Here is a 26,671-nt window from a genome sequence, read left to right on the forward strand (position 1 = left end):
AGTTATTTATAGAGCCTTTAGAAAACAGATCTCTCTAGTTTCTGCAGTTTTGATGGCACGAGCAGCTCAGGTTTTGCCACAGACAAAGCAACCCTTTGCATGGTTGGCTGGGGTTCACCCCCACGCCCCTTGTAAAGCAGGGAAGCAGAACCGAGGATTAGGGAAAGTTGGGGCAAAGCTGAATCATAAACTTAGTATTTGTTGCTTAAGTAGTTTCTAAGTGCTTTTTGGCCCAAACTCTACTTTTTTGTTAGACTAGAGACAGACAGTGAGGGCACCTGAAGGAATTCTACATGGTAAATTTACCATGGATCAAGGGAGAACCTCATCCATGCTTCAAGCTGCTTCACCACCCCTAAAAAGGTGGTGTTGGCAGCAATAACATGAAAATGGGAAGAATTATAGACAGACCTCACTGACCCACCCAACACATTCCTGAAAAGTTCAAGCTTTCCCCTTAAAGTATTTAGTCTATTAAAATAAGTAGAACAGAATATTTTTGAGAAAGTTTGAGTAAGAAATGTGTCTTAACAGCTTTCTCATTGCCTTCTTTGAAAGGCTCTGGTGATCTTGTAGACTGTCTCATGTTTCCAGAGGCTTGTACCTGGGGGTGCAATCCCCTAACTATAGACCTGAAGCACAGCATAGCTACAAAAAGACGCATGAAACTACTCAAGCATACCTTACTCGACGTTTCAAATGAGATTAAAACCAAAGCACCTGCCTTTTGTGCTTATTTTCATAGCTGGCATAGCTTTCATGAGGCAAGTAGTCCTGTCTTACAAGAATAACTTCTCCTGTTCCAACACAAGACACATTTCATTTGCTTTTTCAACTGCTTTTCCCTAATACACTGGGAGTCCCTTCAGTGGGCTCCTACTCACATTCTCTCTGAGCTAGAGCTTGTGTTGGACTGCTGCAGTCCTGTCTCCAACCATATGCAATTGTAACTGAAAAAAATGATAAAGTCACTGGGATAACGTGTCCATTTCCATAAGCCACAAGTTGAAGCTGTCGGACCTGTGTGAGCACTGGCGATCTCTTTTGAGGCAGCAATCACTGCTGTGCTTTGGGCTAGTACAGATGCACCAACTTGAGCTCCATGTGAGCACTATTTTACTTTTTTTGCTAGAAATGAGGGCTCCATTCATCTCATTTTCCTTCGAGGCAAAATGAAACAACAGCTCTCTGGGATATTCTTCTACTGCTACAGCAACTCGATTTCTGGATGTTCCTGCAGAAGAGTCTCTGCTTACAGTCACCAGAAGCTCAGCCTGATGAGGTCACCAACTTGGAAGCAATGAGACAGTCAACTCTGTGGTTCACATTGTTTGAACATTTATTGCAATTCAGTGTCAAAAATGTTTTACAAAAATACATTACTGTCTGCACAGAACAGCTGTAAAAATCAGAGTTGAACATGCAAGGGAAAAAGAAAAAAGTGTGCAAATTTATAATGGAAGGATTTTAACCACACAATAATATTAAACAGGAGTCTTATTATACAAGGGATGCCTTTCACTTCTCAGAATCTCTACTTACAACTTAGAGGAAAGCCAAAACAGAACACACACTCTCTTCCATATATAAGTAGGTATTTATAATTACTGCAGATTAGTTCCTAAAGATGAGCATACTTGCTATTTCAAATTAAAATGTTCTCTTGGTAGCTGACCTGTTAGCATTCTCTGCAGCACACAATGGCTAAGGAAACTCAAGTTCCACCCTCAGTTGCCCTTCCAGGTGGAAAAAGGGCTGTGCTTGGTCAATGGAGGGGGAATTTTTCAGGTGTTCCAAGGTATTAATATACTGGAGACTGCATGTGTCAAGGACAATACGGATTTGTTCTCACTGGGGCTTTGGGCCTGCAAAGCCGATTTGCTACCAATGAAATCACCAGAGGACGACATGGGATAGAAATCAGGCACGAGTAAAGAGACTCCCACAGCCCTGCAACCACTGCTGACAGCTGTGGGGATGGCTGGCCACATCTTCACAGCCTTGGACCAAGCCTCAGCATAAGAACGAAGCTACAAAAAGTAGCACAAGCAGAATGCAAGAGTCCCGAACCTTATAAAAGTGAGTCTTTATCAACCTGGTCAGCCATCAGCTCCACAGTGTCTATGTTTTTGCAAACAGGCCAGCTAGAAAGAATGGCATTTTAATTTAAAGCTGTTTTTTTTGCCTAGGTGCTGATCTACAGGGAAGCTGTGCAGTGGGTTTAAAAAGCAACCTCAGAGGACAACACTGATCTGCTGTACCAAGCAGAAGATAAGCATGAAACAGCACATCTGATTTATTAGCTCCATAACAGAATTTGAAATGTTCCTGTTCTAAGTCAAATTTAGCTACTAAGGGATAAGGAATTTCCTGGGCAGGAAAAGGTGGTTTAGTACCTGCATATGTTCTAGAAGGTGGTAACTCTGCAAGAATATTTGAAGTCAAACAGAAATGGGAAAACAAACAGTTCAAAACCTGATGGCAAAGAATAAAAAAAGATACTCTCATATACAGAAAGTGGCAGGGTGCAATTAAATGTTTACATACAAAGCAATGTCTTCAGAGCAATACAAGTTTTCCTAATCACTTTACAAAATAAAAGGATCTAGAAACACAATTAAAAAGGAAACCCAAACAATCTAAGAGCATGTGCACACATTTTATGATCAAACTTTACCATACCATAGTTAGTATAAATGGCTTAAGGTATGTACAGCTGAAATTGTGCCTCTTGAAGTGGCTATCACATTAAGAACAAACTCCAAATACCTGCCTCTTCTAGCAAGCTGAAACAGATCACCTCTGGGATCCCTCTCTTCCTAAGCTTCCTCTCCTGCATGGATCTATTTTTCCTCTTCACAGCACCACGGTCCACACTGCTGCACTGGTTAACACATCCTCTGAAGGTAATGAGATTTCTCTGGATATGCTTCCAGGAGAATACCACGAAGAGAGAAAAAACCCTCCTTCCCCAGTACAAGAACTGATGCATGTCTAATGGGAATGCATCAACTAACTGGAAGGTGAAATGCCGTTTGCAAAGTACATTCTGTTACCAAAATGTAAGTAAAAGCCTGTTTTCCCTTCATTACAGCTTTACCACAACTGTCCTAAAATAAAGAGGTCCTTTTTGCACAAGAGCAGCCTAACACCATCCTGCCTGAAAGCCCCTGTTACCACAGCTGCTTTTGTTACCCTGCCATCCTCAGCCAAGCAGATGCCTTTGCACTGCTAAAATACTGGTCGCTTTGTTTGTAAGAGGTTAGACTATGAAATTTTGATGCAAAAACATTTATTTTAAATACAAGAGTATTTCGTTCACCACGCTATCGCCCCGTACCAGTCACTCAAGAAACAATGAGTCTCCCAAAGAGATAAAGGTCTTATTTGACAGTTGCTGTAGCAGGAGGGTAATGACTGAAGCAGTAACTGAATGAGGCTTATTTTGTTTCTTTTTGCTTAGCCCTTTTTGTTCTGCAGTACAGCAGTTGCTTGGTTTTCTGCTGCTTTGGACACTGACAGCAACATCCCAGCACCCTGCCCAAGCAACACGACAAGAGTCTGCAGGTATTAACAAGTCATCTCAGCACTGTTATCCTTTAAGATCTACACAGTGCTAAGAAATAAAAACACACTAATTGAAATAAGTTTTGTTAATAGGAGCCTCAGTTGCAGATTATATTTTCAGCATGACCCATGCTCTCTGGACAGAGGACAAAGAATAAATTCTTTGCTCAAGACCAGTGAAAGGCTGACAGAGGCAATGGCTGGAGCTGAGATGTACCCAAACTGCAGCCAAATGCTGGGATTTTCTGTCCTGCTCTACAGGAAAAACACTAGGTCAGATTCAAACCTGAGCTTAGAATTCACCCATTGTCACAGTCTCACAGTGGATAAGTGGTATCTGCTAAGCATGGATTCAGACTAGGCAACCCCCCAGCATTTCATACTGAAGTCCTGCTGCCTCCCCATCTCAACAGGTTGCCTCACTATGGGTGGCAAGGATGAGACTATGAAACAAGCAAACAATCCCCAAGTGAGAGCTGGAAACAGAAGATGCCAAGGAGCACAGGGTCCTCTCACTGCTAGAAAAAGGAGCTACAGGAATAACCAAATACAGTGGCAATGCTTCACTCCCTTCACTTGCATGTTTCTGTCCTTCATGTCCTCATTCACCAAGCCAGATTTCAGCCTCATTTATCCGCTGCTGTCAATACAGGAATAAAAACAGAAACTGGCCTTCTTCACTTACAAACACCCCCCCAGACAAGCATAAGTTCTTTTTTCCAAGGTAACAGCTTTTAAATCACTTTCACTTGACATGAAAACCATCAGCAGGCTTATGTTTTCCAGCCGCAGTCAAACTGATGGATGGGGCATCAACACCACGATCAAGCTTCCTAACTCACGTGTTTTCTCCTCATCTCTGGAGACTGCCAAGCTCTGGGCCATGACTAGGAGTGGGACAGGCTCTTAGAGCTCTCTAGAAGAGCAAAAGCTTGGGTTTGCTGTTGGAAGGCAGGAGAAGGGACAGTTTTTATCAGCGTTTTCCTGGTCTTCCTCCCACCTTCTGCACTGCTCCATCTAGAGGCAGCTTTTTTCCCTTTTTGCTTCTCTTCCAGGAGTATGCAAAGTGATTTAGTTTGCAAAAACGCAAATACTGTCAATTTTTAAAGATACAAAAAGCTGCAGAAAAGTGTTAAGAGTCAGTTATAAAAATGTAAAAAAAGGAACAGAATATTTAACAATAATTAACTCAAGTAGTTCTTCCTGAATTGTCCTGAGTACTCCTCTTCCTCACAATTCTTTGTACATAGTCACACACAGCCCACTAAATATTTACCCTTCCGAGGTATCCTGCTTACATCATGCACAGAGAAAGTGCTACACAGGAAATCTACTGGCAAATGACAAAAAAATTCCACTGCAGGTTTTCCAACTGTTATATATGAGTTGGATTTTTCTAGCTCCCCTGTAGGATAAAGTGCAGTGTGGTATGCAACAGAGGTCATGATGAGTGGGATCACAGCCACAGTGAAGTTAGTCTGGCCACTTTTTCCAAAGGACTGAAAATTTAGCCCTAGGCAAGTGTCAGAAGATCCTATAAAGAACTCAGCACTGGAAGCAGAAAGGACTGGGCTGGATCTTTACCACTGGCATGGAGGAATAACCAAAGATGTCAAGTGACATGCTGGAAATCCCTTGCTTAGCCCAGTCCTGACTGCCGGGTTTAGGAAAATGCTGACCTATTTCTTCATGCTGTCTTGCTCATCACTCTGCACTCCAATAGTCTGAAATTAAACTACGATGCTACCAGTCCTCCAGTGAATAAAAACAGCATCATTTCGCTACGCTCAACAGCCCAGTTCTTCCTGTATTTTACCAGCTCCAAAATGACCAAATTCACTTGACAGCAGTGGGAATACAGAGCAGTGTACATCTTGGAAAACAAGGGAAACTTTGAAGAACCGGATTCTAACCTCACTTGGGTTTTCAACCAGTGCAATTAACCTAGTGGAGTTGATGCAATTTACATTGTAAGATTAAATCCAGTCCCTTGTTTCTCTATAATAGAACTTTCTCCCTTTTAGATAATCTTCATTCTTGTGGCTTCTCTTTTCCCTTTTGCTTAGTCTTTCATAAAACCAACAAATTAAAAGAGGATGGAGTAAGTCTTAGGTATTTATATGGTGCCTATCACGTAGGCATTCAAGCACTGAGTATAGAAAGAAAACTCATGTAAAGAGGTAAGCATTAATACAAGAAAAGATGCTTACTATCACAAACATTTCCCTTTAAAATCGTTGTACAAAATACAAAAGTTCACATTGTACACTGGATTTTTGTTTGAAAGGTACTCAAATCTATTAGAGGTAGAAAGTGGTATGGTGCGATTCTTTTACAAGTAGGCTAGAGTTTCTATCCTAAGTATTTCAGAATGTGTCCATTTTAAACACAAAAGTATTATTAAACTTGTCACAGGGATATTTTTCATAAATATTTTTAAAAAGTCATATTTATAAATATGTATGCTAAATAAAACCAGATGGATAAACAGTTCAACAGTCCTAGCCTCATATTGCTTTCTCTCTATTAGAAACAAACCAAAAGAGTTCTCATAGTTGTGGGGCAAATTCATTTTTAACTTCTAAAAATGAAAAATGAAGGTTTTTTTGCCCTGTATCTTGTACTCTGATCATAAAAAAGGGACTCTGTACAACATGCTGCATGTATACACCAGTCCTACAGGAGTCTGTATTCCTTAAGTGCTGCACGTCAGTGAGTAATTTCACCTTTCATCTCCGAGATCCTCTTGCTGCTTGACTCAGGAGCTTTGAACAAACATGAATATTTACACTATTTACAAACGGAGTGTCCAAGCTCAGTGGCATAAAGTGTCCTGTAAGAATCGCGTAAGCTGCGGTGACCCAAGTTCAGAACCTGAACAAGTTGATAAAGTCCTGTGGTGAAAGAGAGGTGGAGCAAGTCTCTGGGTTGTTGGCTGTGCAAGGGTGATCAGTACCCTGGGAAAGGAGAAAACAACTCCATTTAGAGACACTGTGGGAAGGGGCCAGAGCATCAGCCAACTTAGCACTGCCCCTCTGCCAGACATCCTCCTTGCAAATACATAGAGCCCGCACAAATATTTCTACTCTCATCAAAGCAGACAGCTTAGAACTAGGCTTCAGATTTTAGGGGCTACTGGCAAGTCAAGGGAAATAATCCCAGCAAAGATCCAATTCACTGTTTTCCCCTTTTCTCTGAGGGACAAGAAGCCACAGGAGTTTAACTCCAGAGACATGCCTTAGATATCACCACAGTGGCCAGCATATTTTTGTCCTGGGCTGTTCTGTAGCCATCAGCTCTGGCTCCAGCTAATCCTGTTGCCAAAACATCCACCTCTATGTAATGGGTGACAGGAGTTGTTGGCTGTGCTAAGATGATTTACTGCAGGCAGCCCTATGGCATGCCCATCTCCCTCCCCTCTGAAGGCCCTGATGGCCACTACTCCTGTTGAATGTAGAGAAGATGGGATCTTTGAAGCACAGAGGAGAAAGGATCCTAATAGTTGAGGAAGGATTAAGATATTGAGGAAGGATTAAGATACTGAAAAACACTAGGTTATGCAGGCCAAAGAACTGGAGCACCCTAAACCAGTTGCAGAAGCAGCACTGAGTGCCCTGTGGCTCATGCCCACATTGAATTTGCCCCACCAGCACCTCATACCTTCCAGGAGAGGATGTGGCAATGCCTGCACAGCTGCAGCGTGTCACCATACTGCTCCTTCCGTGGGTAACACCTTATGAGCTTAAAGTACATCTTCTTCCAATCCAGCTGTCCCTTGTCAGATAAGATTAGCCGTTTGCGAATCTGAAAGATAAAACAACATCAAAACTGTAGCAGATGAAATTATGATGGTGGTTTTTTCCTTCTATAAGGAAAAAAACCTTTAACTCATGTTGTTCTCCTCTCCCTCGTATAAGTTTCATCCTTGCTGGTCCCATAACAGTTTCCTTGGAACACCAAGAAAACTCCTGCACTGCACTTCCTGCAATGACCAGCCTCCCGTCACCAACAACCTCAGTCAATACCATCATCAGGGTCTATCCCCAGTTCATTAATATTACTGTATGAAAGACTGGAATCCTGGGACATATTTCATACTACTTTAGCCACTGTTTCTGGTTGGCAGGACAGCAAATAGTTGCATTTAACAATTTCAGAAGTATTTTGCTTTTTCTTTGACTCTAAGAGTCAGTGATTTATCACATTATCTTGGGAGATGTCAGTCTTTCAGGGCTCCTTAGTTGCAGAGGCTAGATTTGAATGCACTTGTTAGTAAAAGTAACCTCCCCAAAGTCACTTCCAAAGTCAGATCCAGGGTGAGCAAAAAAAGCCAAGTCAACAGAGAAATATGGCACATGGTCACTGAAGTTCTGAGGTCTGGTATAAACACTCCAGACATTCACCATAAAACAGCGAGAGGGATTTTTGTTTGTCTTTAAGTTTAGAAGGCCCCAGATGATTACCAGCCTGCAGAAGGCCAAAGTTGTTTACACAGGTACAACGTGGGTAGCAGCAGAACTGTCTTCCACACTCCGTCCTGTCACTCATGAAACAACAGCTCAGAGGGGATTTCTTGCTCTAAAGGGCAAAAGTGTATGACCACATCCACAGGGATCCTCTGCGAGGGTGTCAGCGCCTGGGACATGGGGTGGTTGCTGGAGCTCGCCTGCACGTTTTCCCCACACACGTGGGGTGAGGAGCAACTGCATGACTTGCAGTTGTTACCACCTGGATTAGGGTTGAAGAGGTTCACCGTATGACTAATTCCTCAGGCTCTTGTTTCAGTCATCATTGCCATGGCACGCAAAACCCCCCACACAAATCATCTGCACAGCCATTCTCATGCCAGCCTGTATTATTAGCTTGCGGCACAGCACTTAGATCTAAGAGACAGTTAAGAGTGTCCTACCCATGTTTGATCACTTGCTAGTGGGTTACAACAAGCAACTGATGGCAGTTTGCACCCCTCTTTGTACCTGTCTGTCTGTAAAGTGGTACTGGCAGAGCTTCTTCCACAGCAGCCGGTCTTCACTGAGCACCTGGAGGTCAGGAGCCACCTGCCCAAGGCTAACCAGGTCTCTCCCATCACTCAGTCTCTGCATGATGTTCAGTTGTAAACACAATGGCAGGTCTGTGAAAGTGGTTCCTTTAAAGGCAGGCTGGAAGAGAAAGACAGAGCTGAGCTCCCAGGAAGCTGAAAACCCAACTCATTCTAGCTTGCAGCTTGCTTTTAAAACATTGCTCTTCACATAAGCAGTTTTCTCTTCTGAATAAAGAAACACTTTACTTGGAGACATCTGACCTTCTGTCCCAGAACAATCTGAGATATCAGCAAGGAAGGGGACATGTGATTGTATTACAGCAGTTAAAAGTGGAGTTATATTCCAAGCCTCCTCTTCCCTTCTTGTCCATCCCACATCCATACTCATGAGACAATACTCCCAGAAGCACCACCACCAGCTTCACTACAGCAGGACACTGGCCATGTCATAGTATCAGCTATTAACCACCCAGGTCCCTCCACCATGAGGGACTTTGGCATTACTGCTCAAGTTCAGTCTCCTGTTACACACATTGCTGGGAATCTCATGCTCTTCTGACGTGTTTTAGCTTATGTCATCACAGGATCCTGCTGTAACCACAGTGGTGGCTCATGAGTACCCACAGCAGGATTTTCCCTGCATGGCTTCCCAAGTCTTTGTTGGCAAGGTTAACTTTTCCTCTGTGAACACTTGAAGGACCTGCCCCTTTCCCATCAGAGGCAGCCATGGTTTTCCAGGCCATTCAGCCACACCAAAGCACATCCTAGCTAAAGAGCCAAAAGCCACCTCCACCCCCCCATCTACTTTTGCCTGGTCAACACAGGGTCCAGGAGTGTTTTGCAAGTCTGCATGGCAGCACAGCTCCAGAACAAACTGACCAGGATGGGTCAGTAGATTCTGTGCTCATGGGCTATCCAAGGCACACAGGGGAGCAAGGCATCAGCAGGGCTCTGGCTGCTCTAAAACCAACCCCAGCCTTATTAAGGCAAACGGCAGCTTTTAGGATTGGGCTCCAACAAAGGAACAATGTTAGACAGATGTGCCAAGTTTATAATTTACCCTGCACAGGGTTGCTGCTATTTAAAGTCACAGCACCCATCTCACAATTGGCAGAGCTACAAACTGTTTCAAACAAGAAGCACGCGGACTGAAGGGCACACTGTGTGAGGCTGCTTTTAATTATACAGCCCCAGCTCCAGCCATCCCATTGCATGTGGAACTCCATGGGCACAAGTATGTCCACACACAAACAGCTCCCACCTTCCCTTCGGTACCTCAGTGACTGGCCTGCCTGGACACAGCACAGCCTGGTACCTGCAAGGACCACAAATGACCAAGGCAACATTTTTGGCCATCGCTAGCGGAGGACATGTCTTCCCATGACAGCTCTAATGCTGCATGCTGAGATGCACACTGCCTTGTTACATGTAGATGCTTCTTCAGTATAATCCACACTTCCAGACTCAGCATCCCCACCCATCAGTGCAAACTGAAGTCGTATTTTGGGGCAGAAAGAATGCACTGGAGCTTTGGATCACCCCCCACTGATCTCCCTTGCCAGCCTGCTTTTTACATTCTCCTGCACTCTCTCTACATAGAAGTTTTGCTAGGGCACAACAGATGAGACAAAGCTCAAAGTTTTTTGGGTAAAAAAAAAAAAAGCCCACCCAAAGTTCATGCTTATGTCTTATTTCTGAAGTAACGAGAGTGACTCTAGCAAATCCTTACAGGTTTCCTGAGTCAAGGCCAAAGACTTATCTGCTACTTCTTTTCTCTCAGTACTGCTTTCCAGGACTTTTCAAACATTACTTTTTTTGGAGAAAGAACACAAATTAGATCAGAGCAGATCAGTATGCTGTCACTTTCTGGACAGAGTTGTTTTTTTTTTTTAAAGCAGCTCTAGCACACACAATATTTTATAAGTTGTTTTTGTTTTTTTTTAAAAAAAGGCCTAGGTCTTGGCTGTTGCAAGACATTTTCCCCTCTCAAGAAATACCAGAAGCACCCAGTGCACTGTAAGCAACTGGCTGCACAGAGCTGAGCTTGTTCTTCCTTCCTCTGAACTCAGCTGGTTTTGTTCTAGCTTGACCTGAAGTCATCTTCAGTGGTGTGAATTTTTTTTTTTTTATTGCAAGCTCAACGTTTGTTTGTTTTAGAAAAGTGTCTGTAAACCTACAAGTGAGTATGCCTAAATGGCAGGTCCCTTCACAAGCAATATTTTGATGAATTGTTGTCTGAATAAGCAAAGTTCTTTGAAACGCTTGTCTGTGTTTTATGGGCCCCTAAGGCAGAGGGAAAAACCCACACTGTATTCTTACTGTGTTGAGCAGCAGGAGGTAGGTCCTGACCCGTGGTGCACTCAGGGCAGCTGATGCCCAGCAGAGCTGACCCTTTGGCAGTGCCCCAGCACAGAGAAGCTCCCCAGTTCACAGACCTGTTGTGCCCTAGGAGCCACCCCACAGTGAGGCCAGTGCTTCCCCTGCAGGGCAAAGGGAGCTGCAGCCCATCCCAAGGGCTGGGCACCAGGAGGGACAGCACAGGAAGGACAGAGACCACCATCAGATAGGCCACTGCTGCTTTTGCAGCTCTCCAAGCTCCCTGAGACTTCCCAGAGTTCATCTTCTGCAGCCTGTTGCCTGCATTACTCTAACTGAAGGACTGGAAATGGTTTTGTGGTGTTCCCAGAGGACACAACCATATAAAATGATGAAAGCAGGCCATTTGTTTGTTTTGTGAATACCTCTCTGATTGACCCACCAGGGAAAAAGGTGCTTTTTATATTCCCTTGGGCCATGCCTTGGTCTGTCCGAGTTGGAATTTCACAACTCAGTTCACTGCAGAAGAGTCCTACAAGGGGCACACCAACAGAGTCAGCACTAGGGGAAAGCTTTAGCATTTCTGTGGACTAAGTACCCATCTGAGGTGGAAAAAAAAAATATCTAGAAATTGTCCTGGGTAACTGGTTGTAGATGGCCCTGCTTGAGCAGGGAGGCTGGACCAGATGACCTCCAGAGGTCCCTTCCAACCTCAACCCTTCTACAATTCTGTGGAGTGGAACAAGCTCAGCTTTGATTCCCATGCAAAGCCAGGTTAGGAATTTATCAACTAATACATCTTTCCCATCCCCACAGATGCTGTTGAAAAAACAGATGTTGTGAAAGCAGGAGTCATCCGGCTGGAACAGGCAGCTCCAGACTACTGGAAGAATCATTGGTATTTTCAGCCAGGAAGCATGGAGTTATGCAGCTATTTGGAAATTTGCATTTAATTTACAGATTAAACAAATTTTAAAACCTCAGCTATCTGATAAACAAGTTTTGAAGGCAATTTCTCAGTTTGAGAAAGATGGAGCTGACTTTTAATACTAGTCTCTGAAGACTCTCAAGAGGGGCAGATGGCTTCCTGCCCAGCTCTATTTGCACAGCACTTTGTGGTCATTAAGGAGTCAAGCCACAATCTGTGACCCGTAACAGTGACCATGATCCTGGGTTGTGTACAGAGTTTGAATTAAGGGACACAAATAGTGCTAGAAATGCATCCAGTTATTTTGGCAACTCCAGGTCCACCTCCAGCACTCTATGCTTGCACTGGGAGTACAGGAGGATGCAGTGACCCAAATGAGATCTGCTACATGAGAAGGTTTTATGAAGGAACCACATTATTTTTAGCTTTCAGGATTTGTGCTTACCCTGGTAATTTGAATGTTGTTCAGTTGCTGCTGCCAGTGGAGAATACTCTCCATCCTGTGCACCCACATGTTGATGTTTCCAACCAGGACAGACTTGCCCACCCGTTGAACCAATGTGCAGAGGGACGTGTAAAGGGTCTGCAGCAACTCCCGTATTAGCCTGATGTTCTGTTGATCTTCAAGGACTTTTGAGAAAAAGAAAAGGTTAAAAATAGGAATTACCCAAATCCTTTTCTGAATCTACAGGTTTCTCAGGCAAGTCAAGTTACTTGCTATAACCTCACAGGCTAGGAGAGCCAACCTATGCTTTTCTTCTTAGAGGAAAGCACTTAAACATTAGCCAGTCACAGCAGGTTAGACAGCAGAGGGAAAGAGATCTTCGCAGGATAAACAGATGAGATACCTGCCCTTTCTACAGCACTGCCACATCCAGCCACAGGCAACCAGCCAGCTTTCTCCTCAGAGAGGTGTGAGAGATTTTCTACATGCACCTCCTGCCCACCTACCCCGGCTGCTGCGTAGGGAGACACTGCAGGGTCCCCCTTCTCATTCTGCACACACACACTAACAGGGTGCTCTCAACTCCCAGGCTTCAGCCAGAGCCAAGGCACCTGGGAGGGACGGGGCACATCTCAACCACAATTAAGCCCCTCTAGCAAGTGAAGACAACCCTCGAGCTTTGCCTTCCTCCAGAGCAGTGGGAGCACTTGGTGATACAGCAAACTGGTGACAAGGCAGCAGCAGGGACTGCAGCTGTGCCAGGCTGGGGGCAGGGGCAGCCATCTCTTCTGCAGTCAGAAATAGGACTCAGTAGGATGCAGAAGGGGTGGAAGTGAGAGAAGTGGGAGAAGGAGCAATTGCCTCCCAGATACCTGCTAAAATACAGACATTTCTCCCACCACCAGGTGCTTCACTGAGGGAGAGGAAAGTGGAACCACACTACAGAAATAAGCAGCAGTGCACCCCTCTTCACCCATCTTGCATTGCCTGACTATTCTGGAGGATGTGGCTCACACAGAGAACACCAGATTAAATCAGACTCCTCCTCCCCCTCACTGTTTCCGTTTCTTACCTTTCTGCACCACTTTTTCCAAAATGTTCATGTAATTTTTCTGGGCAATGCCACTCAGTGACGTCAGCTGAGACTTTGCTATCAGCTCCAACAGCTGTGGATAAAAATAGAAGTTGCAAGCCTTAGAGCACAGAGATACCTTTCTAATCTTGACTCCTGGTCACATGACACAGCAAAACAGTCCAGAGACTTGTTTGCTGCTCGAAAATAAAAGGGAGACAGAACCACAGAGCAAACTAATGCAAAGGGAGAGGAGAGCAGGGGCCAAATAATTAAACCCACATTGGAAGGGGTGGGGGGGACAGGCATGCTAATGATCTTTGGGGGAAAAAAAAACAACAACTTGATTTCATGGTTCAGAGATGCAGAGAAACCACAGAGTAGTGCTGGGACTGACAGCCTCTAGTCACACCGAGGCAACAACAGTCAACATCACCGTCCTTCACTGGGGCATAAACAAGCCGTGTCATAAGGGAACATGAGCAAATGCCTGTTTGGATGGGGATATTATTGATGGGGTACTAATGAGAATCAGACTCCACAATTTACGTCAAACTCCTGGGCTGCATGGGTTTTGTCAGAGTGCTGTCACCATGACAGAAAGGTTAAGCTCTATATTAAAAACAAACACTCCCCACAACAAACCCCCATCACCCCAAGGTCTCCTCCTCTCTGTTTAGCTCTTAGAGCTGCAACACCAAACCACCTTTCCCTATTTGTCCTGTTAACCTCCCCTAATGAAAATTCGAGTTTTACTTTCGATGAGGATTTGCTTCCCACCACTGATCATCCTGACTCATGGACAAGTCAAATGCTGAATTTGGGCTGCAGTTGCTAAAGGAAGCATTGCCCACAGGGAAGATGCCCTCTACCTCCCCAGCCCTCTGCCACCACAAGAACAGCTGGGGAAGTTTGCTGTGGATCATGCTCTGCAGAACATGTGGCCCCATGATCTTCCAAGCCTTCCTCCCTTCCCCCAGCATTATATAAATACACAGACTGTCCACGTGTCAGGCCATTTGTTTTGGATGTACATAGAAAGGAAAGGAAAAACCTTTTATGCTACAAATCAATCAACATATTACCACATGACTAGCTTATTAATCCTTTATCATCTGCAGCTACAGCATCCCATTGCTGGCACCACAGAGTTCAGAGAAGGTGCAACTACTTGTGTCAAATAACTAAGATGGCTTTTGACAAGACTTGATAAGTCATGAGCTGAACTGTTTGCCCTGCTCACCCTGCTCTAAGAATGGCAGGAATGTATCCAAAAAGCCACTGGCAGCTTGCCATGAAGCAGGGAGAGCTCAGGGAGAGCTATTACTGCAGTCACTTGCCTGCTCTGTTTGTCCCAGGTGCTGGCATGTGACTGCCAGTTAGGAGCAGAGAAGTCACCTAAAATGACCAGTCCCTTCTTCCGCTTAACTTCCAGGCCAACACCATCATCAAATGGCTTTGAGTTTACATTCTATTAATATCTTGTACCTTGCACAACCAAAAACAAGATGAAAAAAGACCTGCTCTATCTCTGTGAAGGGCAGGTTGCCTGCTTTTTTGGCTCATCTGGGGGGAACAAGAGATGCAGGAGAACAAGGTAGTATTTGTTGCACAAGCAGTAGTGGATCCTCTTGCTCCATCAGCTAAACTGAGACCACAAGGACTAGACTCTTAAAAACAAGGCAGTCTGCAAGATGTAATTTTTTTAAAAAGGTCTTTTATTAATTTTGTGAAATACAGGAGGAAAAAAAAAGTGTCCTGAAGTAGTATGTAACACTCTGCTTACACTCAAACTATTTAGCCTTCAGACCTGTGATTATAGCAATCAACTTGCCAGACTCCATCTGTACATTAGCTATACATCAGATCAGCTCTTCTGTGCATAAACAACTGCTGTCTCCAGATTGCACCACTCTGGAACTGGCACAGAGACAGCTTCCTCCAGGCTGGGTGTTAGCAATGTTGTGCCTGATACTGAAAACACCAAAATGCACCTCGTGACAAGCATCACATCATGCAACACTCTAAGGGCTGGATGCCAGGGCCATTCTTCAAGATGAGCAAGGATAAAAATCTCAGCACCTGGAAGAATGCTAAACTGGTACAAAATTCATTTAGCCAAAGGAACAGATTCAAATTTGCCTTGTCTGTGTTTATCAAGGTTCAATTTAATGTTCAGTGAACCGGCTCAGATATCATGTGTCATCTCCTGTCCCCTGAAGCAATAAACACAGGATGAAATTCCATATGAAAACTATGTTGTGAATACTTCCAGGACTGCTCCATTCCCTGAAGACCACTGGTTTAAGAGACTGGCTAGCCCTCCAGAAGTTTTTTTAATTCTTCTGTGCTCATGAAATACACAAAAAACAGGTAAGCCATACAGTTCACCTGTGCTCCAGTGCACTGAGGGTTTTTTAGTGTTGGCACAGACCCAGCAGAGCATGGTCTCAGTTGACTGCCAAATTTGGGTCTACAACTTTATAAAAAAGATAAATCCATGTTGCTATGTGCCTAACACAGACTAAAAGCAGTCTGATGAATTCAGATTAATGCTGAGTAGGGTAAAGAGGCTGGAGAGCTGCAAGCGTGTGTTATGATGTGGTCGCATTAAGTCCAGCCCACGCTCAACTGAGAGGGACAGATGGTAAGAGAGAGTGCACAGGGAAAGGTTAAGAACAATTTTAACAGGCCTGCTTTTCAAAAAGCACTAAGTGATTGCATGCCAGCCACTCCTAATTAGAGCTGGGAAATCTGTAAAACCTCTGGAAAACAGGTCATTAGATCCCAATTCACTCAAATTCCTAGAAAGTTGAAAAAGGTGACTTGGTAGCTTTCCTCAGGAAAATGCCTCCTACTACCTCACCCCTATATTTTTGCTCTCAGGGGTCTGCAAGAAACGCAGTAGTTATTCCAGAACCTTTGCAAAGCTGGCAGGAGGCAGCATCTTCCACATCAGGACAATAACCTGTTCACCTCCCCATGAGTGTGACGGGCTCCTGTTCAAACCCCACTAGCAGTCAGTCTGAAGCAGCTGGTGCCATGAGCCACTGAGCCTGGGGAGCAGAGCAGGTCCTCCTCCCATAAGCACATGGAAAAATGTAAAAAACAAGCAAACAAGTGTCATTTGGCAAGGAACATGGCCCCTGTTTCAGGTCCATGAAAACATGCTGCTCCACACCCATGACTACTGTGCACAGCATTGCTTAGACCTGCTTCAGCCAGATGGTCCCTCTGCCACTGTCTCAGTTCAGCACTGGGGGTGCAGGCAGTCTACACCCCATGTAACACACAGCTGGGGGCTTACAGCACACAGGGCCTGCTGCAGAAGGGCAACTGAGCAGAAGGGTGTAAACTTGCCTGAAAGAGGGAAATGCTTTGTAATTATTAAAATCACAAGTCAGTCACAAGTTACTGAAGTGTAAATCCCCTCTTGAATATGCCAAACCATCTATAGGGAAGGCTGGACTGCACTCTGTGGGGATCTGTAAGCTTCTGGTTGGGTATGTGGCTCCTCACATCTGGACTGCTTAGAGAAGTGTATTGCAATGAAAAATTCCTGCCCCAGACCCTCCTTACTCTTTCAACTTCATGGCTGAAATGTCACACTGGCTTTCAGCTGGGAGGCAGAACAAGGCAAGTTATAATGATTTACAGTGCAGGTGCTGACAGACCTCTGTGAGACAGCATTGAGCTGATATTCTTTCAGCACAGCATAAATCCAGGACTCCTGGAGCTAGCTGCTATAAAAACCTAACAAATTTAAGAGACTTTAGCAGGTTGCACACTATCTAGATGTTATTCCAGAAGAGCTGTACCCATGCAGCTTAACCTGACCCAAGCTGTTATGATCAGAAACACCACCTTCCCTTGAGACATTACTACAACCATCATATGACAAAACTTTCTGAAGGAAGCAGCCTGCAAAACCTCACTGACATCTGAACAGTGTGTTCCCAAAGGAGAACCAACAACTTCTGGGCTGCAGGCACTTTTGGCACTGTTCATATTACTTATGCTTACAGAATGCTTCCAGTCTTTTCATTAAATCTGAAAGACCAGAGAAACCAGGACTGCTTCAATACCAAGAACAGTTTGGGTCCTCTGTGTAAGTCACACTTCCTTACTAGCTCTAAAAAGGGAACATTGTCCTGTAACGTGTAGGCAGATGCTATAGCTTAAAAGATCAGCAAGTCATGGTACCAGTATCTACACTTGGCACTTCCAGCCCTCTATCAGCAGATTGTCAAGACAAGATTGATGTTGGAGGAAAATTTCTTCTGCATCAGTTACATGAACTCACTGCCTACAGCTGATGCTATTTGCCCATGAAAAATACCTGCCTAGCTTCTTGCAGCTCACACCTCCACTTCACTTGAAGGAGGTGCCCATTTTATCAGCGGGCCATTTGGGAGCTCCAAGAACCTATTCTGGGTATACCTTAAGCAGCAGATACTTCTGTATGATAAAAAAATCAGCACTGAAAACACTGTCATACTTACATTCAGAGAAATTAAAAAAGGAAAGCTGTGAGAACACTGGACATTGTGATGTCCAATGACAGGGCAAGGGGCAACAGGTGCTGGAGCATAGGAGGTTCCACATAAACATAAGGAAAAACTTTTTACTGTGAGGGTGACAGAACATTGGAACAGGCTGCCCAGAGAGATTGTGGAGTCTTCTTCTCTGGAGACATTTAAAACCTGTCTGGATGTGTTTGTGTGACCTGCCCTAGGTGATCCTGCTCTGGCAGGGGGGTTGGACTCAATCATCTTTTAAGGTCCCTTCCAACACCTAACATTCCATGATTCTGTGAGAATAGCAAGTTGATGTTCACCATGAAAGCCCATTTTGCCTTCAGCAGTGATGTAAGCTCATTTCTCCACAGGGCAAGGTTAGGTGTAGCAGACAGAAACTCAAGCCTGCAGCTGTTTCTCTCCTTTCTTCCCCTACAGCCTCATATTGTCCCCCAGCCTCCAACTCTACTTCCCTCCTTGCATTTGTTTGGTGAACTAAGTAATGTGACATTTATCAGATACCCTGAGCAATGGGTGGAACTAGAGAGAACAAGGAGAGGGAGGGAAAGGAAAAATGTTTTGCCTGCCAATGTTCAAGGCATTTTCCATGTGACAGATTGCTCATCTGTTTTCTACGATGTCTGCGATTTGCAAGGGACCATAAATGAAATCCACATCTAGGCAGAGCTCTCCATGAGTAAATCTGGCACATAAGGCATATTATGAGCTACTATCCGCTGGAGACTTGGCCGATACAAGCCCTTCATTTTACGAAGTCAGTTTTATATTTGATCCATGGTACCAGGTTTAATACCTTCTTTAATCTGCCAAACCACAAGTCAGCCTCAATTAGGAAGCTTCATACTTCTCAGTAGAGCTGTATCCTGAAAACTACTGGGGGTAACACTACTCTTCGAAGCTCAGAAGAGGTAATTTGTCAAAACAAGGATATATACTGACTTCCATACAGAACACTACTTTGGATACACAGCAGATCAGGGATGTTTTTATGAAGTCCTCATGGGAAAAAGGGGGAAGGTGGTCATCTTGAGTCTCTACACAAGGCCACACTGACTTGACTGAAATTTGAGTTTGCTTTTCAAAAGATGTAACGGGACTTCTGCTCAATCATTGCAGTCCCATGCAAGAATCATCATATTGGGATAAGAGCAGAAACCCATTACATTGCACAGCATGACCTGAGGTCATGCTTAGCAGAGGTCTCTGGAGTTCTTCATTGTCATAATACAGTCTACCAAAGGCATCTCTGGAGCACCAAATACAAGTTCCAATTTATTTTCCTCCTTTATATTTGACTAAGGCATTTTAGCCTTGGCATGATCTATTCCCTCCACAGTAATCCCCCTGAAGATGACACAGCTGTGTGCATATATATGTGGTATCAGAAAACACTGAGTACACCAGTGCTGGTGATCACCTTTTCTGCACAAGTAGGAAAACAAGTTGACCCAGGACCAGAAGAGATAGGACAGCCTGAGTTTCTGTGGATTTGTACCTTGCTTGGCCTGCCCCAGCATCCCCACACCCTGCCACCCCCCAGGCAGTGGGACATCCAAGTGATTGCCAGTGCCCTTCCTGCACAGCAAGCGGTTAAGCATCCCCAACTTGGGCTTGTACCCTTCCCAGGATGACAGAAGTTTTCAGTCTCCTTGTCACCTAGACAGGCAGTGAACAAGCCAAGGTGAACTTGCTCAGATTATTTCTTAGACACTTTTCATGACATTTGACTCGGCAAAGGAAAAGCAATACCCATGCTGCTTGCTCCAGAACCTAAAACCTGAACAGCTGGTGTCTCAGTGATCAACTGCAGATGAGATGTGAAAAGAAGCTGTTTATAAACAGCCTCAAGTTAATAACACTTTTTTTTTAAGCTTGCTGAATTCCAAACCTTGATAAGCATTTTGAAATTCAAGATGAATTTGCAGATCACATGCACATAAACATACAGCCCTTGGGACAGTTCCTCTGACCACTACTGCTCCCCTTGGCCACCCAGAGCCAAAAGAAAAGCCCTGATCTACTATGCAAAGCCAGAGCATGGGGAACATAGGGTTGACAACTCCTTCCCACCAATAGTGTCAGGACTAAACAAATGCTTCACCCACTGAAACCACTGCCAATCACACAGGATTAAGAGCAACCATGATCTGTAACAGAGAAGTTAAAATCAATGCCTGCAATAGGTTCAGCCCATTTTCTCACCCCCCAAACACTTGGCTCCCCAGAGTATCCTCTGTGTCACTTCAAAGGAGACAAAGTTCCACAGCCCTTGTGGAGCTGCTGCCTTCTGTGCAAAGAGGTCCCAACTGCTGCATGGCTTCTACAGAGAGCCCATGCTCCTTTTGCAGCTACAGGAATCATATTTAGAAGCTGAACTGAGAACTTAGGAATTAGAATCTAAGTTTTCAGTGTTTCAGAAGTGAATTTCCCAACTGAAAAGTACGAATGCTAGGCTAAGGACAGTCCATCTTCCACTTTACCACCACCTCCCTCTCCATTTTAACAGATCAAAAGGGAGGTTTGGGGCATCTGTCCACACAGCTCCCATTAATTACTTCACACAGTAAAGCCCAACAGCCCCACTCGCATGCTTGGACCTCTTATTTGCCAGTGCTTCCCATCACCCAAACTATGCTCAGTTCAGAGCCTCACTACCACCACAGCAAAAGAAACCCTGGTCTTTCACTCACCCTCACAACATAGTTGAATCGCCGGGAGTCCAGGATAGCACTGGAGAAGTCAAGCCGGTTGAAGGCTTCTCCCAAGGTGCAGTAACCATGGCGCTGAGAAGAAAAAACAGTGTCATGTTTTAGCAGACAGGAGTGCAGACAGCACCAGGAGGACATGACCCAGGGCAACTCAATTTAGCAAGTGAAAGGGTACAAGCCATGGGACCCGCTCACAGCCACAGGAGGCAGGCCTGTCTCCTGCAGAGCTGCACTTATTGACGTCAAGAGTGGACACAGGCCAATGTAGACTATGGTAGTTTCCCAAGACTGACCCCAGCTCTGATCATGACCCCTGAGTTTATGGGTGAGAATAAGCCACACATTCCTGGGGTTCAATATATAGTGCGAGTTCAGAGCAGTCTTGTTCAGCTGCTTCTCTCCAAGAGGGCAAGCAAGCCATTGTGATGAATTCCAATGATTTTCCATGTTAGGACTGTACTGGGTGAAAGCCAAGAACAGTATTATGGCTTGGTCTGCAAATGGCTGAGGGTTTTTTTAACTGAGGGAAGCAAACAAGTCGTATTTTAAATGCACGTACAGGCCCTTGTGCAGCAAACCCTGGCTCCCTGATTGGGGCTTAAAATCATTACTGAAATTCCAAGCACAAGCCAGATCTTCCACTTATCTCTTAAGAGCTTCTGCTGATTTATATCAGCACAGGATCTTCCACCACTTGGAAAAAAAAAAAACAGCAGAAAAGGGAACAAAGAACCTAGGGAGGCACTCACCTCTTTTGTGCTTCCCTTGTGAACATAGATCCACTTCTCCTGGTGGAAATCTATTTGGATAAAGAGAGAGTTTTGCTCAGTTAGTCTTCCACCTTGCAAAGGGACGGATCTCTGTTCTGCTCACAACATTTACTGCCCTTTTAGAGGAAATGAAGTTATTTTTTGTTTATACTACTACACTTGAAACCAAAACCAGCAACTTGCTGAGCCATTTTGTTTCCACACTGCTTCATTTGATACTGCAGCCCTGAGCCTTAGAAAGGGCTCCTGTTTCAGTGACACAGCTCAAGACTGTAAATGTTTAATCTGCCAGTCACAGATATACCATAGCACCTCCTCTTCTTTGGTCCCAGGCAGTTAAGTGTGGCTGACAGCCAGGTTTTGTTGTTATTGATTTTATTAACTATTCATTACCCTGGTTACAGGCTTGGGATTGAATGTCAATTTTGAAGTTGAGCAAAAATGTCATGAGACACCAGGCATGTGGGAGAGAACTTCAAGCAGTGAGGTCAGGCTCAGAGGAGCATGTTTGTGCTTGCAGCTAACTTGCTAAAAAAGAAAAACCTATTAGGGACCAAAATTTTCCTATTTCTAATTGCCCCTCCCTTCCCTCAGAAATGGGAGTTGTCCCATCCACTCCCCAAAATAGCTCCTGTGTACCCACCACATGCTGCTAACTCTTTGCAAAGAGTCCTTACCATAATGGCAGTTATGCTGCTTGATCTGTCTCCCACCCCATTCTCACGTGGGCTTTTGACCATCCTTCCACCACACACTAGCAATTCAACAACTAGAGTAAGAAAAAAAAATTCTCCTAGACTCTTCTCCTTAAAGCATCTATTGTGCTCCTGGAGTCTTTTTTCCACCTAAGGATGCAGCAATGTACTCTTGCCTGGTACTGTGAGCCCAAGGACAAACCCACTCTCAGTTACAGGCATGCAGACCCTGCATCAGACCCTTTTAAATAGCAGGTCACAGCATAATTCAGCCAAAAACTGTCATGGTAACATTTGTTTGTTCAGAGAATCAAATGCACAGAGGGGCCAGATTTTGGCATCAGTTTCCAAAATCCTGGGGGATGCACAATGAGCTAATAGTAGTGTGGGAATTGTAACTCATTTCCTCTGTGCGTGTTTACATTTGTAGCCTTCACAGCTAACTCCAGTACCTATCTTGTGATCAGACCAACGCAGACCCTGCTGTCCCTGCAGGCTCCCCTTAGTCTTCCCATGGTGCACCATCTGAGACCCTGGCTGCCCACTGTGTACAGAAACATTTCAAACCTTCCATTGTTTTGAGCAAGCTGAAATCTTATTTCATTTTTCATGCACTCCACTCACAGAGATAGGATCAAAGCTCACATTCAGGCTTGTAGCCTCCAGTAACATAGATTAGTACTCAACATGTACATGGAAGGAAGAATAAATTTAGCCTGCTGTGCACAAGGAAATCTACAGGGGGAAAAAAAACTGGAACTGGTTCATTTGAATGTACCATAGGAAAAAATTACCCTCCTTCTGAGAAACACAAATGACAAAAATCTGAACATAACAAGCAGAACTCCTCAAGAGCAGGGATTACTAATGGGCATAAATCTTCACATTAAACTCTATCCAAGTTCTCTACTTAGGTCAAACATGGGCGCAAAGCCCTCCGAGACACTCTAGAAGACTCCTCATGCACTGCGCAAAAAACAGATACAAAGCATTTTTCATCCCCCTGGAGCAACTTTTATTTGAAAAGCCCAACAAATAGACATCTTACATTGAACCTTGGCTTTGTTATTAATCTGGTCTTTTTTTCTCTTCTTGGCAGCGACATCATAGTTCAGGCTGTTGAAGAGATTCTCTTTGTTGTGATCATCCTTTTTACAAAAGCTGTGAATGACACAAAACAAGGATTCTGTTTACTTCTGCAGTCTGCTGAATGCTATATTTCCTACAAGGAGAGAAAATACACAGATTTTCATGGTGACCTCCAAAGCTGCCTCATTACAGCCTGCTCTTGAGAAGTCTACATGCAGTTTTTGTAATGGTATTTTTAAATGAGCCTCTGGTGCCTCATTTCTGTGGTAACTAAGATAACAGACAGAAACAGGTAATACAGATTGCATAGCTAATGCTGGGACACTCCTGGAAAGTATTCTTTTCCTCCCTTTCACCTGCTTCTGTCTTTGATTAACACCATGTCCTCCTACTGTAGGTGGTAGATTCCTCTGAGCCAGTCGGACTTCTACAGAAGGACATATTCAGACATCACTGAGGACATACATATATGCACTCAAAATATTTATTAACAAAAGAGTCTCTACAAAACATTCTTTCAGTTTACAGGAAAAGCTCTGCTGATGTTCAGACGTGACTGGTGGATTTCCAAATCCCATATAGTAGTGACTGTACAAATTAACAGCTAGGATCTCTGTCCAAGACAGCCCATCTTCTGCATTTGCTGGAGTTCTGCTGTATTATTAGCAAAGGGCACTGTAACCCCTTATTTTCTTTGAGGGCAATTAAAGACTTCCTATGAAGAGGCCGTGCATCAACATCTCCACGTTCTGCAGATTTGCAATCAGCAGATGCAAGCAGCAATGTGAAACTGAGAAGGCCCTGGGCAGCCACAGTACTGTGGCAGAGGAAGGCAGCACCCACCAGCAGCCCAGCAGAGGCCCCCCTGCCCAGAGCTGTGGGGATGCCTCACAGGTGCTGGGGAGAAGACAGGGGATGCATTCAGGAGAGCCATCCCCACTGCTCTAGCAGCTGGCAAGGGATGGGAGATGGCTGCCTGCAGGTCTAAAGTCAAAGAAGGGTCCCATGCACCTCGCTGCAGCTCTTGGCTGCTCTGGGACACCCCTAGAGCTCTGGCAGGTGCTGCTGCACACAGCGCTGGGCAAGTTTCCTCTGCTACAGCCACAAGGACCCTTATGCAGCCATGCTGCTTCCTCTAGACCTTGTGTTTACACTGTTTAGCCCCAAAATGATATGTGAGCACCACAGGGAATCACACCTCCAACAGCTATTCAACACAGCCTCCTGCAGAGGAATTAAGCCTCCAGGAGAGGGCTTCTTGTTTCCCCCTCCTGGTAAACAGGATCACCAGCCCAGGCCCGCAGCCAGGAGAGGGAGGTTTGCTTTCTGCCAGCACAGCCACCCTGCCAGCCTGCGCTGAAGTCAAGTGACCAACTCAGCATTTCAGTCCCATGAGAGACCCAGACCTCATCCAGCAGCATCCTGGATTGGCATCTGCACAGAGTTCCAGAGGTGGAACAAACCTCCCTCTGCTTCAGGACACCAGCAGCCTCAGCTCTCCCTCCAAGTCCCTCCTCACAGGGCATCACAGCTGCAGGGAAGGCAACACTCCTGAAGGCTCCAGGACAATAGAGCAGAACTGCAGCAGCGCAGCTGGACAGTATTCACAGCAACAACAGCTTGGGGAACAGACACTGCAACCAGCTGGAGCTGGATCAGGGGAACCTAAACCCAAGAGCAGAACATCTCAGCTGCACGTTTCCCCCATGCATGCAGATTTCTGACAGGGAGACCAAAACCTGAGGACAAGGTATGGCAATAAGGAAGAGGCAGTTTTGACATGTTCAAAGCTCCGATTTTATCAAAAAAATCAAATAAAGGCCCAGGTTAATATGCCCCACACAGTGGCAGAATCCAAGCCCAAGAGCACAAGACAGATCTGCTTTAAATCTTACATGTCAGCAGTACACCCTTGGCTGTTGACTTCCTACTGAATGACTGTGTAATATGAAACCTTCGTAACAACAGCAGTGGAGAAATTCCAGCATGGCAGGCAGATTATTCCCCTGTTTATGTACTGCCAGGTTTCCACACACTTCTTCAAGGCATCTTGACAGGTTGAACAGTTGGGCACCATCACCTGGCACTGCAAGGACCTTAGTCTGGGGTATGTATGTCACCTTGCTTTTTTTATTGGGAAAAGGGACATATAAGCCTGTGCCAAACTCAGTATTCCTAACACAATCACACTACCACCAGCCTGACATTTTTCTGCCTATGTAGAAACCAGGCACTTTGGATTCTAAACTCGATTTTTATTTATATCTTACGTAAAAGGAGATACTAGACCTGCTCCGTAAGCTTCCTTGCACAAGAACATCTCAGCAGTGGCTCACAGCGAACCCCTGCTCACTCCAGCTCCCTTTGTCACAGACATTCCTGGCCCATCCCTCAGCCTGCTCGCAGCAAACCCAAACCTGCCTGCGCACAGCCGAAAACAAGCTGCATCTCTGCGAGGAAAGTTGGGTTTTGACAGGAGCGATCTGGCCAGAGCCCACCCCACCCAGGCAGCGGCTGCTGCAAACGCTTCCTGCCCGCGGTGCTTCGCCGTCTTGGGGGGGTTTGGGGATGTTTTGCAGCCCGATGAGTCAAGCAGCAACGTCAGGTCCATTACTCATGGTCTGGGGACGACCTGGGGCTGCGGACACATCAGCTTTCCTCGGCCCCAGAAACCCGACGAAGGGTTGTTTCGGGAGGAGAAGGGGGACAGACTCTTCCAGGCACCCCGGGGAGACGCTCGGTGATGCTCCCCGAGGACTCCCGGCCCCGGCCGCAGGGCAGCCCCCGCCGGCCCCGCTCCCTTGCTGTTCCGCCTCGCCCCGCAGCCGCAGGGATGGCCGGGCCGTCTCCTCCGGGGCAGCCGGGACCCAGGCAGACCCGTTCCGCACCAACAGCCGGCCCGGGCCACGCCGCCGAGCCCCCCCGGCCGACAGGCCCGCCCGTCCCAGGGGCGCCGAAGCCCGGGGCTACCGGCAGAGCCATGTCGCGACATTCCCCCCGTCTCCCCGCCCGCCGCCGGCACCGGCCACGGAGCTCGGCAGCCCCGGAGCCTGCGGCTCAACCCTCCCGGCCCAGGGCCGTGCCGAGGCGCCCCGCGACCGCCCCCCGGCGGCGGCACCGGCGGAGGGGCCGGGAGCGGGGAGGACCGGGAGCGGGACCGGGAGCGGGACCGAGCCGCCAGCACCGCCGGTACCTGCTGATGTCGCCGACGTAACCGCCGCTCTTCTCGTCGAGGAAGCGCGTCCAGCCATCGGCCGTCTTGACCCAGCTCTGCCCGGGGGAGCGCCAGTCCTGCCCCAGGAACGGCATGGCGGCGGGGCAGGGCGGGACGACAAGCGGGACGGGGAACCAGGGGCGGCGGGACCGGCGCCCGGAGCAGCGCGGGACGCGGGACACGAACCCGGGGAACGCGGGGGCTGCGGGCGCCGCGCTATTTATGCGGCGGCGGGGCGGCGTGTTGCCGGAAGCGCGCGCCGGCCCCGCCCCCGCCGCCGCACGTGGC

At 46.0% G+C, this 26,671-nt stretch overlaps 2 protein-coding genes across 2 annotated transcripts in view; one reads left to right on the plus strand and one right to left on the minus strand.

The window, feature by feature from the left end:
- The window catches only part of NTAQ1 (N-terminal glutamine amidase 1), a 39,298-nt gene extending 27,003 nt beyond the window's left edge, over positions 1 to 12,295 (plus strand). The window contains exon 6 of the mRNA XM_051610813.1: positions 11,741 to 12,295. Coding sequence (XP_051466773.1) covers positions 11,741 to 11,877 — 137 coding nt within the window. The 3' untranslated portion in view covers positions 11,878 to 12,295. The remainder of the gene's footprint in view (positions 1 to 11,740) is intronic.
- Positions 1,322 to 26,588, minus strand: FBXO32 (F-box protein 32). The gene is made up of 9 exons (XM_051610808.1): positions 26,363 to 26,588; positions 23,129 to 23,241; positions 21,365 to 21,414; positions 20,598 to 20,690; positions 13,370 to 13,463; positions 12,298 to 12,482; positions 8,544 to 8,726; positions 7,228 to 7,371; positions 1,322 to 6,524 (listed from the first exon to the last, which is right to left on the minus strand). Exons 1-9 carry the CDS (start codon positions 26,476 to 26,478, stop codon positions 6,435 to 6,437), a joined length of 1,068 nt encoding a protein of 355 aa, XP_051466768.1. The 5' UTR covers positions 26,479 to 26,588; the 3' UTR covers positions 1,322 to 6,434.
- Positions 26,589 to 26,671: the final 83 nt, after the last annotated feature.

The sequence above is a fragment of the Apus apus genome, chromosome 2 (assembly GCF_020740795.1).
Source record: "Apus apus isolate bApuApu2 chromosome 2, bApuApu2.pri.cur, whole genome shotgun sequence".
Classification (NCBI taxonomy): Eukaryota; Metazoa; Chordata; class Aves; order Apodiformes; family Apodidae; genus Apus; species Apus apus.